We start from the raw sequence: 17,235 nt of genomic DNA, 5'->3' as shown, positions 1-17,235 counted from the left end.
TTGAAATAACACTAAATGCTTGCTAAACAAAAATAAGTATTCTTTAAATTTTATCAAAATTTCATAATTTAACGAAAAAACCGGTAACAAAACCTAACTGATAAAAGTATTGAATCACATCACTATTTTCGAAAATCGATTGACAAATAAAAAATTCGTGTCATTTTGTTTTATTTTTTAAGAATTATATCGTTTTAATCTTATTTACCAGTTTGTTAATAGCATTCAAACTTTTTGAAAGGACGCGGGTAAGTTAGTTCAGAAGTTATAGATAAAAAAACTGTAGGTTTCATGGAGAGGCTTTATTGAATACTCACATCATAAAATATTATAACTCACCAGTTCTCGGGACCTTAGAAATAGCACGAACCATCCGTCACGGACACTCACATCTATAAATAACCATTTTGCAAACACATAGCACAGCAAGCTCGCTCCGCTTGCCGCGCCGCGTACTACATTTCGCGATAAGGTACCTACTTGTGCGTATTTTAAATACGTCAACAGTTCGTTGACCCCGCGCGGTTTCGCATCGTACGTTGCTGAATTTATTGTGTCTGTAGATTTGTGGGTCACTGTACTAGCTGACGTCAAATTGGGGGCCCAGACGATGATGACGTCACCTTATCAAATTAAACTAGCCGGTGATTCTAGTTCTATTTTATAATAACGTGTTCACAAAACGAGTACTATGAATAAGAATGGCCGCCCTAATCTGACCTGACTTAGTTTTGAATAATAGTGTAAGTAATCGAGTCTATCATGTGTGCCGAGGTCATTGCTATTTGTTTATTTTTTGTTAATTCAAGGGCGTTCTGGCGGCGCGAGTAATCATCGACGCGTTGCGTCGCAAACATTTATTTATTATGGTTTTATATTTGTATTTGGGTAGAATTTACCTCATTCGACTAAGATTTATAATTAATTCTAAAATGTAAAGACAGCAAAGGCTACATAGATAAGTTCAGAAGCGTAATTAAAAAATCGTGGAAGATTCTTGTCTATTGTCGCGGAGGTTTTCGACCTTTGCAATGTGCGCGGCGCGTCGCATATTCAATAGACCACAAATTGTTTTTTTTCTTACTATAGACACGTCTTGCCCTGGTGTCACAGATGTGCCTATTAAAAAACGCCGTGCCTGTGTAGAAGCGAAAAGCGCGCATTTTTAAATTTGCGTGTGATCCTTAAGATTATTTATTATTGGCACTTGTGGTATTGGCTGGCTTCATTATGTTGGCATTTAGTATATTTGGAATGATTATTTTGTTTATGCAGTCATATTCGCTCTTCGTGTCCTAGATTTTAGATTTTACTTCAGTGCAGCAGCACTGCACCAATAACGCGCCAAGTTCACGTCGCTGCAGATTTCTGCCATGAAATTCTTGATAGTTACGTAATATTTATAGTACACATGCACGCACACACTCACTCTAGTGAATCAATGTTAAGTTTCTCATTTCTAATTTTCCAACGTTTACATAGTGTGTCGGGGCCGGCCTCTTGAAAAATGTAGTTCATGAACTGGGGGCGTTAGTTAGCGAGTTGCCAATTATACGTAATGATGACGTAGTCAATTTCACGTTTCATAGCAGTAAATATCCTTAGTATTATCTCACTTACAGCTGAATAAAATATTGTTACTTCGATGAATCCCACAAAAGAGTCTGAATGTATTATGTGATAAGTATGCATTACCGATTTTATAACTGATAGAAACTAAAAACCACTTAATTTATTATGTTAAATCGAGATAGTAAATAAAACTGCAGACTTTTTATGAAATTGAATACAGATTAATCTTGGAATATTAAAATTAGAATAAACAAAAGAAAACATAATTTTCTTAGCAGATTTGAATCTTATTGGATTTATTCTATTAGAATTGATAGACCATACCATTATTTTTCAGTCTATAGTAGTAAATAGCCTGCCTCCACGAAACGCACCCCAAAATTCGTTTTCTCGCCAGTTAAAATAACATAAAAGTATATGTTCTATCAATTAAGAATAATGAGTAAAGTGATAATTAAGTTGAAACTTCTTAGCTTTAAAATAATCTACGGCTGAATGAAACAATTCCCATGCTCTCGCCATTGTATTTTTCCCAAGCCCAATTGATTTTCATCAACTAATAAATATAAATTAGAAGAAAATCTGATCTTATATTTTAATAAGGCGGTGGGATTATTGTTGACATTGTTTATATCGTTTTTAATTTAGCTGGGGTGATGTGGACCTGATGAGTCATCATAGAAAATCATAAATTTAAAAGCTGAACCCCAAAGTTTCGTTCGTTCTTCCCGCTGTTATTATCAATAGCATGATGTTATATTATTCGAAAAATTCTATTTCAAATCCAAAATATTCTGCAACTAGCTGTTGCCCGCGACTTCGTCCACGTGGTTAGAATTTTCCATGTCTTTTCCACATTTTTCATTATATCTTCGCTACTATTAGTCGCAGCGTGATGTTATATAGCCTATAGCCTTCCTTGATAAATGGTCTATTCAACACAAAAATAATTTTTCAAATCGAACCAGTAGTTCCTGAGATTAGCGCGTTCAAACAAACAAACAAACAAACAAACAAACTCTTCAACTTTATATATTAGTATAGATTAGTACCTGCAAACGCGCGCAACCAAACTCTTTAAATTCATTTTTTTTAGAGGAGATAAGCCTAAAGGGTTCATATTGTTGCTGCAATTTATCTTGCTGCAAACCACCACCTTTAAAGACGTTAGCAGTAGCTATGAAAGTGAGCTACACTATAAAAACGTAGTGCGGTATCTTCCTCCCACAACTACAGAAATAAAAGGCGGTAGAACGCCTGAATCCTAAAGGTTTTTAAACTATTGTATAGAAATTGTGGATACTACTGGCAGATTTAAACGGTCGTTACCGACATGCGATAGCTTAAACTAATCTGCGTTGAGTTGGTGACACGACATTTATCGTGTTTAATGATTTTAGATCACTGCAGCACTGTTGGCAGGGGGTGACAGATTTAGACGAAAACAACAGGCAATGTTTTTTAAAGACAGAAAAGTTGTCTGTAGTTTTTTAATCCATTAGATCTATGTTTCTTCGAAATAATCGACATTACATAATTTGCAAGAACATTAGATCGCAGAGAAAATTGTGCAATCTTCACAGTTACAACATCACAAGGGTTTAACGAATGATCATGTCTTGGGAAATATAAGGGAATAATTTAATTTAATAATTATTTGATGAACTTCACAGTTCAGCATTCATGGCAAATTATTTCTAATCAGATTATTAATTATTATCTCGAATAGATGGATTTTGTAGCGGCGGCAACAGATGTCATAGCGCGAGCAAAGACGGGTGATGCAGGTTCGATTCCCGCACGTAGCACGGTTTATTTTTGCTGACTCTTGAATCTTACTTTAAGATTTAAAAATTAATTTTAAAATAACACTATTATTTTTGTATTACGAATATGCACCTTCCTGCTTTGAAACAAAAACGTACTTAATAGCAAGAACTACTAATGAGTGGACTTTCAAATATTGTTGTCGACATTATAATCCTTTCAAAGAAAAGAGCTTTAACGCGTATATTACACGCAAAAGCGCTCTTTTTCGTAATTCAAAAATTACAAAATCCAAAAACCGCCTTACGGTCGCAGTCGACTAAAAAGAAGTCCAAAACTTAAGTGCAAGTTATGTATGACGTAATATTTAATTCCCTCGAAATTTACTTAATTACGCTCATTGAGATATGGCCGGCAAACGGCACATGAACAGAAACAGGTGTCGTTCGCAGTTGGGCATTCTTTAGTGAATTACACGAACATTCTGCGGTGGCATTCGGAATAATATATCCAGGACAGATATTAATTATGATGTTGAAAATTTTCAAAATTAGTCGCGATTTTACTGATAAAAGACATGAAAGAGGTCGAGACAGTACAGACTACCACACGATTCATAAGTCACATTAAATTCCACTTTATCCCAACATAATAACGTCGAAATTCGTATCTCTTCGTACCTCAACTGTTTGGTGAACCGTACATAGGAAAGCCCAGCTTAATTTTAACCCGCGCCAAAAGTGTTCTAAACAGATTGAATTAGAATCGGCAATGAACTGGCAACCTGTCAATACGGACTCAACAGTGCAATGTTATCGACATTCAATATCGGTTCAGCCAACAAAGCAATGTCAAGTTCAGAAGTAAAGCTGACTTTTAAAATATAGATAGTGATATATTTGTTTGTCTCAGTGACGGGTTTTTCTCACTCAAAAATAACAAAGTGAAATCAATATCAACTCAACGATTTTTTCATAATGAAATGCATGAAATATCAGATCTTATCCTATTAAAAAAAACATTAAGAAAAGGAGACGCAAGACAACCGTTCTCAGAAAAAAAACTACGAGTATTTAAAATTCTGCATTGCAGTGTAATGGGCGTACAACTTACCCAGACTTGTAGGGATGATGTCTGCCGACCTTCAAAGAGATTGCGTGGCCGCTTCACTTGTTCAACCACAGATAGTCGAATATCACTTTAATAATTAACAAAACAACACTGCACTCAACTTAAAACACTGGTTATTTGTAATCCAATCAAGTCGCAATAATGTACAAATATGTAATCACTATTTATTGGTCAATCTTATTCGTTCACCTACCAACTTCAATATAAAACTGTGTGCGAATGAGAAAAGTGATTACATTACGCCAAACATAATTTACAATTTAAAAATTGGAATCGGACCGTCCCATAGCACTGACCCTATTTAACCTCAACAATTGGGGTTTCTTAGCGGAAAATAAAAGAACAAGAATTGTCACTGGTCGTAAAAGATTACTCTCACCTATCACAATTTCTCCCCATTGTCCGGACATCCATTAATTTTTATTTCTTTATGCCGTGGCAACGGGTTTGTCTGCTCTCCGAACAAAAGTATAATGGAAGAAAAGACGGCACGGTTAAATTATACAATTCATAAGACGGGTCTGGACGGATGTATGGAAAGTTCGAAAGGAACCTAGCCAGACAGAAGGGTGAAAGGTCTAAAATCAATGTGACATCCGACCTCACCTATCTGTCTATTATGTATCTAGGCTATTATGCAGACGGGTATCTACATCTTTTGATTATTCGAAAGCCCTTAATCCTTTTTTTGTGAAACGAAATCGATGACAAACTTTCTCACAAGATGAAAGGGATCCTTTTGAGTGATTCCTGTTATTACTTGCAGTTTAGGGCGCAAACCTGTTAGGTATAATAGGTATAGGCAAATAAAAAACATTATGTACTTATTATTGGTACGGCTTATACGCACTTATAACAGAGTTAACTTAAAATGTACTTCATTTAATTATTGACGTCACAGCAAGGTCGTCACATATTTTTTTGTACTCGTATGTTTTTGTTCCTACTATTCATTATACATTTTCAAGTGTCGCCACTTGTGTTAGAAAGCCATTCATAAGTTGGTGCGATGCTCGATAGCGGCCACAACGAAGCTCCCATGAAAGCTAGTCTTAGAAATAAAAGCTAATAAGTCCAAACACACGTTTGAAAGGCCTATTCAGTTCTATAAGCGTAGTACCACCCTACCATTAAGAAAAATCCAGTTGGGCCGCAACTTAGCATGGGAATGTTCAGGGGGTCAACGCCATTCGTTTCGCGTACTTGTCCTGGGTAAGCAGTGCGTATTATTATTTCGATAGATGTTTTTATTTTAGGGTCTGAGATCCGGTCTGAGCGCCCCCTCGCCGCCTTGCGGCCGGCTGACGGTGTCGGCCGTCGCGGCTCATGCTCCATTCGATACATCTTGTGATGCACACGGATTATTTAATAATATTTTACAACATAAATTTCATACTTTATGCATGTACCCATATTTTTGTTTTTAAAATGTAAATAAAACAAAAAAATGTGTTGAAGGTCGTGATAGTTATTGTTTGTGAAACATTTTAATGCATCTTAAGTTATCAGCCGCTCTCCAGCAAACAACATTATAGATACCAAATGAAATTATTTAAATATGAAATTATAAATCTAGGCTATTGAGATACGGAAAGAAGACTGATAAAGCGACATAAGGTGACTTTAATATCGACAAAGTTGTTATATCAGGTCCAGACAGAACGTATCATCGTATTATTTCAGAGAATAAAATAATGTTCCCAAATGGGCTGCGGTCGAATGCGCAACACACCTCGGTACGACCGGTTCTCTCGATCAATCTCAACCATTGAAATCGCGAAAGCTATGGCCGGTGCGAATTTCACACCAGTCTAGTCTAGACTTCAATAATGTCGCAATAGGCTGCCTAGGTCTGTTCAATGCCTAGAACTGTGAGAACAAATAACGGGCCGCGTCGCATGATTGAGCTCACTTGTTTTGTTATAATCTAGTTTTTGTACCTACGTGACGTCTGATATGAGAATTTACTTCTTTCTACATATTTTTTATAAAACACGTGCTATGCTTTACTTGGCAAGCAGAATTTAAAATTGATTTAACACTTATTTGACTTTGTTATGGTTATTTGGTGGGTTTAAGTATTTTGTTGTGATTGTGTACGTACAATGTTTGAGTCTCTTTTTTATAATGGTGAATTAACACCGAGGTATTGCACCCTCTTTTTAAATCAAGACTTCGACTGTCTCGCCGGACACTGTTGCTAAGTTACTTTTTCCCGTCGACGTCAGAGCTACAAAAAAAACTTTCTGCACATGTTACGACAACCCTAAATGGAATTTAAGCTGTCCAAAGTTATTGCACAACGCGGCAGAAGCAGATATAATCAATTTGAATACGCCAATCTATGCCGTGGAAGCCTCTCATGCTCACGAAATCACGTGATGATATAAAAAAATAGTGAATCACGATTACAGAATCCTACAGACGCTGTATTTTTTTTAAAACAACAACCAATTATGTAAATGTAATCGTTGTTATAAATAATAGCAATAGGACCTTGCCAACTAAATTATTCGGAATATATTTTACTGTAAGGAGTTTAAGAACCGTACCGTTTTCGTATACCGGTAATGAAATATTAAAAATTGGCTTTAAAGAAGAAACATAATTTACACCAAACACTTTTATTACAGTACTTATCTGCCAGGATTTGCTAACCTCATTAACGTCTGAACTTCGATTTGAAGGTGATATGTTAGAAAATCCCCGTGTCATTTCGCCGGGGGTATAGTCCCTAATCACTGCCTATATTTCAACATTGTCTATCCGTATAGCTATGATCTGAAAGGAATAAAATCTGTTCTTTAGTTATGCATTACTTAAAGATCTTCTGATCCGATTTAGCTGACATCAAGAAAGACCAGGTCATCTAAGTAAAATCGTATAGGGATAGGACAAAAACTTATAGTATCTCATTTCAATAATAGTATGTGATAAATAAATTAGTAAACCTAAAATTAAAATCCGTAAGTTAACATAAATGACGTGTATTACAGATGTCATCAAATCTTTCTAGCGTTGAGATCTTTAAGATGCGAGTAATTAAAGGCTTGGTATGTTCAAAACGTCACGCTCTTTAACTGTACGGAATAAGCTGAACTCAGTAAATGTCGGTACCGTTTGTAGTGCTGTAAATATGTAATGGGTATCTGATTTTCTGAAGATGAGTAATGTTTATTTTATTCTTTATAGTTGTCTTTTGTGTCTTTAGCCTAGAAAACTATTCTCAGTGCTAAAGCAATTGACGTTTACGTGCTCTATTACAATATATATTTAATTTTTACTCACACTGCTTATTTTCCAGTCACCAGAATCGATGTCAAGTTTTAAGCCAGTATTTCTTTCTTTATTATTTTTTCTTCCAGTAAGTATAGATAGCTATACGTATTAAGTTTAATTTTCACACACTTATACTTCTGGTTAGAAAATTAACCAGTTATTTGAAGCTCTCCTCCTCCAGCCCAAGAACACCAACTCAAAAAAAAGAGGTTCCAGTCTGGGTTATTTAGTTTTCCGCAGGTTTTTTTTTTCTCAGACTCAATATGGCCAGAATCACAGTTTTTGCTGTTTCCTTGATCCTCATGATTTATACCAGAACGGATAAGTGTTCCTTTATGAATCACAGAGTGTCATCAAGAGCCGTGAATCACTTCATAGATTACAATGCACTGTAATTTACCTATTATAAAAAAATAATGTCATATGTGTAATTCTATCATTAAAGGTTATACTGGACGGTCTATTTGTATTAGGAGTTGTTGTAAAGTTGTCCTATATTCAGGCATTTCTGTATTTTTTCATGAAATGAAATTGACGGATAAAGAATAACATTTTATTAGTCCGAGCAGTATGTCTTTTAATACTAAATAAAAACTATTTTTCAACGGAAAGATGATGATTATGCTAGTAGGTATATCTTTTCTTCGAATCAATATTTATTCGGGGATTTTCCTTGGATCCTAGGACGACTTCGCGTAAAATCACTCTTACTGGGTAAATCGATCAAGATGATTCTGCTTTTTATTATTTTTCGGGTGTCGAAAAGAAACTTGCAAATAACTGAAAATCTGGGTCAATAAGTGCCGTAATGCGGTCTTAGTCAAGTGATGCTTAAAAGAAAGGTAACAAATTAGGGTCCTTCTTAAATTCTTAGAAAAAAAGACCTACTTAAGTACAATAACAGATATAAAAAAAAACCTAACTCAAAAGTCCCTTATCACTTAGTTTTATAGTTCTTATCCCTGAAATACTTTCATATGCTTATCTACATATATTTTCGGAACTTAATTTAGGACATAAACTATATAACGTAATGATACTCGTGTAACGATTGTAAACAAGTAAATGATGATGTTATGCGAACCAGTAAGTATTAGTAACGGCTACGAGTGGCGAGTGGGGCTCGATCGATTTTCAGGCCACTGCAGCCAAGCAAGTACCTGGTACTGCATCGGATTTCTGCATTCAACGACATTATGCCAACTGTCAGGGTTTGACCTTAATTGGTAGAGGTTAAATGTAATTTTGTGTTAAGCATCAATTAGATGAATGCCGTAAGATTTCTAAAGGCTTTTTTAAAGTATGTTTTTTTATAAGTATTTTTGGTTTAGTGCTTTTAGATGTCTTTCTCTCGTTTCATCGTTGACTATTAAAGGAAGTGTTTGTTAATGATATTTTGACAAACTTAACTTAACTTAACTTATAATTTCAGCCGGTATGAAAGTTTAAAAAGTTTTGTGACACATTACAATTTGAGACAACTACATGTTATACCACATTTATTTTGTTAAAAAAAAACAAATTAGAACACTTATTAATTTAAATTTTAAGAAGCAATCCTGAAATTGAACCCCTATAATTAAACAAGAAAGTATTTGATGTAAGAAGGAAAATCCCTTGGTCTAAGCGTGATATTCTTACTCGTGGTTATATGTACTGATGAAGATGACGTCATAATCTGAAACTAAATATTTACACGTGTCAGTCGTTATCGGAATGTATTCAATAATTGGCCGAATTTGATATTGCAATCAAAATTAGTATTTCCTAGTGTTGTGTTAGAACCTATGTTGTGTTAAAACTCCTTTTTATGTATATAACCTGCATGGTGTCATTATAATATTAAATATAAATTCTTAAATATCAGTAGTAAGTCAGTAGCAAATAAAACAGTATTGAGGAATCACGTCTTTCTATTACCATCGAACTCCTACAAGCAAATCTGAACTTTAAAATCTAGAACATATGGTCCTTCGAGCCGGATATCTTCGTGCGACTTACGACGTTCAAGCACCGAACGCAAAACAAGAGGCAATCGAACGTCGAACAATTTTCGAAAAAAAAAGAATTTAGTGAAAAAATACAATTTAAATTAAATAAATATAAAATTGGTGTAATAAGTTTTAAAACGTTCTGCTTTTAACGAAAAGAAGGCGTATTGCAACAAATATGGCAAATTCAGTGGAACAATTGTTAAATGTGTTAGAAGATACGGCTATGTTATTAGCAAAAACCCAATTAAATCTCAAGAAATGTCCGAAACAACGCTTAACAAAGGGATACATCGAAGCTCGTATTAAGAACATTGAAGAATATTGGTCTACGTATAAAAGCGCACATGTGGAACTAGTGAAATGTGTTCCTAAACCAAAACGACAGGACATTCCATACTTTGTTAATGAAGAATACTTTGTGCAGGAAGACTTATATACTTGTTTACTAGCCGATCTGAATGACTTATTGAGTGGTTTATCAAACACCACGTCGTTGCCCGTTTCTATGCAAGCTGCCCGTAACAACAGTGTTTCTATGGATATACAAGTCAAATTACCGAGAATTCAACTACCAACTTTCTCAGGTATTTACGATGAGTGGCCCGCTTATCAGGATCTTTATACATCATTAGTTCATGACAATCCAACATTGAGTAAAGTACAAAAGTTACATTATTTGAAAAGTAGTCTAACGGGAGAAGCCCTGTCGCTATTGAAGCACGTGCAAGTTACCGAGGATAACTACAACGACGCATTTGCTATGCTAAAGGCACGTTTTGGTAACAAACGCATTATTGCCAACTCAATATTGAAACGATTGTTTACACAAAAGAAGATAACCTCGCAAACGGCTAGTAACATCAAAGCGATATTGGATACGACGACTGAATGTCTGAACGCACTGACAAACCTAAAACTGTCAACCAGCTCACTGGATCCACTCGCACACTCTCTCATTGTATTTTTAGTCGTTCATAAATTGGATCCAGAGACGCATCGTGAATGGGAAGAAGTTGCGTATGATGCCACTAACGACGAGTTACCTAAATGGGACGCATTGAGCAAGTTTCTACAGTCAAAGTTCCGCACGCTCGAGCTTATTACATCTGCAAGTAAAGAAAAGCCTTCATCTAGAGGAAAAGAATACGCTGTGCACGTGTCTACGTCAAGTACATCAAAACCGAGATGCTGCGTTATGTGTGAAAAGGATCACACGTTATGCCATTGTGAGGAGTTCATAAAACTGAGTCCAGCAGAGAGATGTGAGTACCTAAAACAAAACAAACTATGCTACAATTGTCTGGCCCCAGGACATTCCGCATACAAATGTCGCCTGCGGATGTTCTGCCGAAAATGTCACAAACGTCATCACACGCTCACGCATCAATCAATACCAATGACGTCACCAAATCAACCAGACAACATGAATCAACAAGACAAGTTTGAAACCCATCAAGATTCTGCAAAACCAAATGAAACCAACGTTACCATTTCATCGCATGTCGCTGCTAATTTGTCTACTGCATTGCTGGCCACAGCTCTTGTACCAGTACGAAAACCTGAGACGGGACAAGTGACAGTGCTTCGTGCTTTGATTGACCACGGCTCCCAAGCAACGTTCATGAGCGAAAGAGCGGCCCAGCTGTTAAGAGTGAGAAGAACGCCTATCAACGGCACCATCACTGGCGTCGGCTCAACCAAAACAAATGTCAAACATGCTGCAGAAATCGAACTACTATCCAGACACGACGCTTGTTTCAACCTCAAAGTAAAAACATACATTATGTCGACGAGACTCACTACTGAATTGCCGTCACAAACCATCTCCATCAACACCTGGCCGCATCTGCAGGGACTTGCACTCGCCGATCCAAGTTTCAATAAATCAGGGCGAGTAGATTTATTACTGGGTGTTGACGTATGTGCCCAAATCATGAAGGGTGAAGTTATCAAGGGCCCCCAGGAACACCATGTGCTCAAAACACTACTCTGGGTTGGATCCTATTTGGGAACGTAGAGTACAACCTACCAGAAAGAGAGATTATCGTTATGCACCTCAACATTGATCTAAATGATATGCTGAAACGAATGTGGGAACAAGACCCATATGACCAAAGACAACCCACTGCTGAGGAACGAAGGTGCGAAGAGATCTATGCGATCACAACCACGAGAAATAAAGACGGAAGGTACATAGTAACCTTACCAAAGAAATCCAACGTGCTATTATCTAAAGATGGAAATACAAGAGCAATAGCCTTAAAGAGATTATACCAATTAGAACAAAGATTCAAGAATAACCCAAAACTTAAAAGTGACTATGTTACAGTCATGAAAGAATACCAAGCAAATTACATGGAAACAGTACCAGAAGAAGAAATCACCAATCCGTCGGTATACTTACCTCATCACGCCGTGATTAAAGAAGGAAGGGAGACAACCAAATTAAGAACTGTTTTTAACGCATCTCAAAAAGGAACAAATAATACATCCCTCAATGACGAACTGATGGTTGGACCACAGTTACAAGATGACATGAGAAGTCTGATCATGCGATGGCGCATGAAGAAGGTTTGTTTCGTAGCTGATATACAAAAAATGTACCTGCAGATCCTTGTCAAGAAAGAAGACCGAGATCTGCAACGAATTCTGTGGAGGAACGATGATCAAGAACCTGTCAGGGACTACCGTCTTACCAGAGTCACCTTTGGAACTGCTTCTGCTCCATACCTGGCAGTAAAGACTTTGCATCAAATAGCCAAAGATGAAGGACAGAAGTACCCTGAAGCTTCGGAAATAATAAGACGCGACTATTACATGGATGACATGATGTCAGGAAAAGACAATGTACAAGACGCATTGAAGGTGGCCAAGGAAATAGACACCATACTCAAGAAAGGCGGGTTCCAATTAAAAAAATGGTGTTCGAATGATATTAATCTTCTTAAAGAGTTCGAAGAATCCGAAAGAAGCTCTCATGTGAAGCTAGACTTAAGCTTAGATGGTATAACACGAGCTCTGGGATTACAATGGAACATGGGTAATGACCGTTTTCAGTACAGCCTCAACTTACCTGGTACGTCAAACATTACTACAAAGAGAACAATTCTAGCCGATCTACAAAGATTATTTGATCCACTAGGCTGGCTGGCTCCATCTATTTTGCCAGCAAAACTCCTAATTCAAAGATTATGGCTTCAAGGAATATCATGGGATGAAGAAGTAGAGGAAACCATAGCCACGGAATGGAATAATTTACGAGAATCATTTCGTCTATACTTACCTTGTATCGAGATAGATAGATGGTTACACACTACTGAAACTAACAACAATAACATCAGTATTCACGGCTTCTGTGATGCGTCCACGAAAGCTTATGCTGCAGTAGCCTATCTAAGAGTACGGACACCCACGGGTAGCGTAAAGACCTCAATAATCGCTGCTAAAACTAAAGTAGCACCGATTAAATCACAATCCTTACCTCGTCTAGAACTGAGTGGTGCTGTACTGCTTGCCGGACTCTTAAAGCGCATAAAGGAAGCTATGAATATACCAACCTGTCAGATATTCGCTTGGACCGACTCCACTATTGTACTTTCCTGGCTATTCGGTGACCCTGCTAGATGGAATACGTATGTTAGAAACAGAGTAATTGAAATACTAGACAACATCGGAAATCACAATTGGTATCACGTCAAATCATCAGAAAATCCAGCTGATGCCGCTTCTCGAGGAACATCTCTGTCAGATCTAAAGAGTGACGAACTATGGTGGAGAGGCCCAGTCTGGCTAAGAGAAGGGGAAATACAATACAGCAGACCAAATATGATGATGACAGACCTGGAAAAAAGGGAAATAATATTAGTAAACCTAACTTTGGACACTGGAAAAAGTATAATTAGAAAATTTGAAGATTGTGATACATTACAAGAGCTACTCACGGTAGTAGTGTACTGCAAAAGATTCTTAAAAGGAAGGAAATTAGAAATCAAAGACTTACCTTTAAACACGGAAGAACTAGATGATGCGTTGAAAACTTGTTTAAGAATAGCACAGAAGAATGACTTTGAAGACGAAATACAAAATCTGAAATCAAAAACACAAATTAAAGGAAAAAGTAAATTAACCAATTTAAATCCTTACCTTGATGATGTTGGCCTCCTCAGGGTGGGCGGAAGACTGCGTCACTCTGATCTAAGTGAAGATAGTAAACATCCGATTATTCTTGATCGCCATAATGGTCTTACCAATCTCCTCGTCACCGATGCTCACCGTCAAACGCTGCACGGCGGAGTGCAAATAATGCTCTGCTTCTTAAGAACTAAATACTGGATTCTGAAAGCAAAGACATTAGTTAAAGCAAAGATCAGAAAATGTCTAATTTGTGCTAAACTGAACGCTACAGCAAAGTCACAGCAAATGGGAGATTTACCTAGAGTTCGGGTAACACCGGCGAAGCCTTTCTGGAATACCGGCGTTGACTTTGCAGGCCCATATCCAGTCTTGATGTCGAGAGGCAGGGGAGCAAAAACACACAAGGCGTACATCGCTGTCTTTGTCTGTATGTCGACAAAGGCGATTCATCTCGAATTGGTGGGAGATCTCACATCAGATACCTTCATCGCAGCTTTCCGAAGATTTGTAGCAAGACGGGGAAGATGCGCTCAGATATGGAGCGACCAAGGCCGCAATTTCGTCGGAGCAAACAGGCAGCTGGTCGCAGATTGGACTGAAGCCAAGTTACAATTCGAAGGTTCAATCACTGAGACGCTAGCTAAAGATGGCACAAAGTGGCACTTTATCCCAGCCTATAGTCCTCACATGGGCGGACTATGGGAGGCTGGTGTGAAAGCGATGAAACATCATCTAAAACGAATCATGACCCACAATATGACCTACGAAGAGATGAGCACGTTGTTGTGTCAGATTGAGGCGTGTCTCAACTCACGACCGTTAACTATGATAGATGATACAGACAAGGATCGCCTGCAACCACTAACACCTGGTCACTTCCTTGTCGGTGAAACACCAATAACTGTACCGACACCAAACCTCCGAGATGTCCCGATGAGTCATTTATCAAGATGGCAGCATCAACAAAGATTATTAACTGACTTCTGGCACAGATGGCAACAAGAATATCTGACAACATTGCAACAACGTTCCAAATGGCACCATAAAGTCAAGGAGCTGGACTTAGGACACATTGTTCTAATAAGGTCAGATAATCTACCTCCGGGTAAATGGATGATGGGCCGTATTGTTGAGAAACACCCGGGTGCTGACGGTGTCACTCGGGTATACTCAGTAAAAAGTGGTGATAGTGTAGTGCAGAGGTCATTTAATAAGTTGTGTTACTTACCAATAGACACGGAATGTTGATTTAATTTTGTATTTAATAACTATTCATAGTATTAAGTTTTAATTTCTTTTATATCTGAAATAGGAACATTTTTTAAAGGGCTATATACCCTTTGGTGGGCGGTATGTTGTGTTAGAACCTATGTTGTGTTAAAACTCCTTTTTATGTATATAACCTGCATGGTGTCATTATAATATTAAATATAAATTCTTAAATATCAGTAGTAAGTCAGTAGCAAATAAAACAGTATTGAGGAATCACGTCTTTCTATTACCATCGAACTCCTACAAGCAAATCTGAACTTTAAAATCTAGAACACCTAGTTTTACAAAATTTTGTCGCGTTAGTAAAGTATTTTCAAAATGATGCTCTACTTCTTCATTATTTGGTGATCACTATATAGGTTAATGTCAATATAAATAGATTTACAGAAAGATAAGGTTCCCCGAGAACTTTCCAAATTTTGTGACGGTAAATTACTTTTGAAACCTTTTCAGTTATCGCGCTAACGTACTAATATTATAAATGCGAAAGTATGTGAGTGGGTTTAGACACAATACAAACACATATATGTATATACGTATGTTTGTTACTCCTTCACTCCCAAATGGCTGGACCGATTTTCATGAAATTTGGTATGGAGATATCTGACACTCGGATTAGCACATAAACTTTCATTCGATTTCGTTAAGCAGATAAATGTTTTGCAGGTATAACCGTTATCCAGGCGGACGAAGACGCAAGCTACGGCTAGTTATTTATAAAAGCCTTACGGGCTCATATTGTCAAAACATCATATTAAAAATTCGATTCTCGATAAATGCGCGATACCTGAAGAAACTATCTCTAACTATCAGGAGCAATAAACTTCGGGGTCAAAAACGATGTAGTCTGGGACAACAATAAGATCCCGACAGGCCGCGACGGAGATGCCGGGATGACCTTGACTCGTTCATCAAACAGAATACAATAGCTCGGGGCCGTGAAACTCTGAGCATGGGTCAACGACCTGGAGGACATTTCAGGCTTTTAATTACAACTAAAGTCGATATTAATATCGTTTCCAAGACAGTCTAGTCAAAACTGATATTACTAATCTTCTCTCAGATATTGACAAACTTGCTTGCACTAAGCTTTCTAAGCGTCTTATTTTGTACAATAGCTAGGTACTTATTATACAAATATAGGCACACCCACACCCCACGGGGCGCTAGACGTGGAATACGTGACTATGGTTTTATAATGCGCTCATGCATAGTCCCCATTTAGAATCCTGTTAGAATTTCGAGTACACTCTAAACAGATTTCTAATACAAGTAACAGACGGCGACAAAATAACCTATAATACAAGAGCATCATAAATAAACATGTGCGCAGTTATTACTTATTTAATATAGAAAACCTGCATAGCAACTGAACGATAACTCGATATGAACAGTTAGTTTCTAACTCACTTCGAACTGTGGGACAAGTTGATTAGATCAATAAAGACTTCCTGCAGGCGGGCTGTTGTCAACAAAATAGAAGCCTTAAAAGTACGTAGGTACCGTGCAACATATGCACTAATACATGTGCGACGCTGCCATCTGGCTGTGGTTGCGCGCGCCTAGCGCCTGTGCGTTAAAACTCCATAACTGACACGCACAATGAATATTTCTGACGTTTTTGACGTATTCATTTAAGTTGTGCGGCTAGTTCCTTTATTGGAAAATGATTGTGGTTTTTGAACGCAAATTACAATGCAACCATAGCTATTTGCAAATAAATTGCCATAATCCTAACTAGATTTTTTTTTAAACATATGCAGTCCAAATTCTTGCTTATCCATAGTCTTAACAATCCTTAAAGAACTTCTTAAAAAATCCATACAATTTTGAAAATGCGACTGATTTTATCTTAAATCAACAGCTCTTGAAACAGGCCTTACCAACCTCTACCAGCAAATATACCTAAATTAGAATGATTGTAACAACAGTTATATAGAATGAAAAGAATTCTAACAGAAACCTGTGGTTTGCAGGGGCCATTAGTTATGTGATTATATCGCAATTAGCTTTGAGGTTAGAGCGAGGCGTTCCCGCCATTGCATGTAATGGTGCGAATGTTTTTACCTACGCCGTCTACTGCCGC

The 17,235-nt window shown here is 37.2% G+C and overlaps 1 protein-coding gene across 1 annotated transcript; it reads left to right on the top strand.

Moving 5' to 3' along the window:
• The first annotated feature begins 11,792 nt into the window (after positions 1-11,792).
• Positions 11,793-15,125, top strand: LOC113496736. Its single transcript, XM_026876055.1, has one exon. The coding sequence runs from the start codon at positions 11,793-11,795 to the stop codon at positions 15,123-15,125; it is 3,333 nt and encodes a 1,110-aa protein (XP_026731856.1).
• The last annotated feature ends 2,110 nt before the right edge of the window (positions 15,126-17,235 follow it).

Source organism: Trichoplusia ni, chromosome 8, assembly GCF_003590095.1.
Source record: "Trichoplusia ni isolate ovarian cell line Hi5 chromosome 8, tn1, whole genome shotgun sequence".
Classification (NCBI taxonomy): Eukaryota; Metazoa; Arthropoda; class Insecta; order Lepidoptera; family Noctuidae; genus Trichoplusia; species Trichoplusia ni.
Note: the sequence above shows the minus strand (reverse complement) of the source record. Positions and strands in the feature narration are given on the sequence as shown.

What these genes read in the sequence shown, in the direction of transcription:
- LOC113496736 (XM_026876055.1), top strand. Translation starts at nt 11,793, where the DNA reads ATGCACCTCAACATTGATCTAAATGATATGCTGAAACGAATGTGGGAA.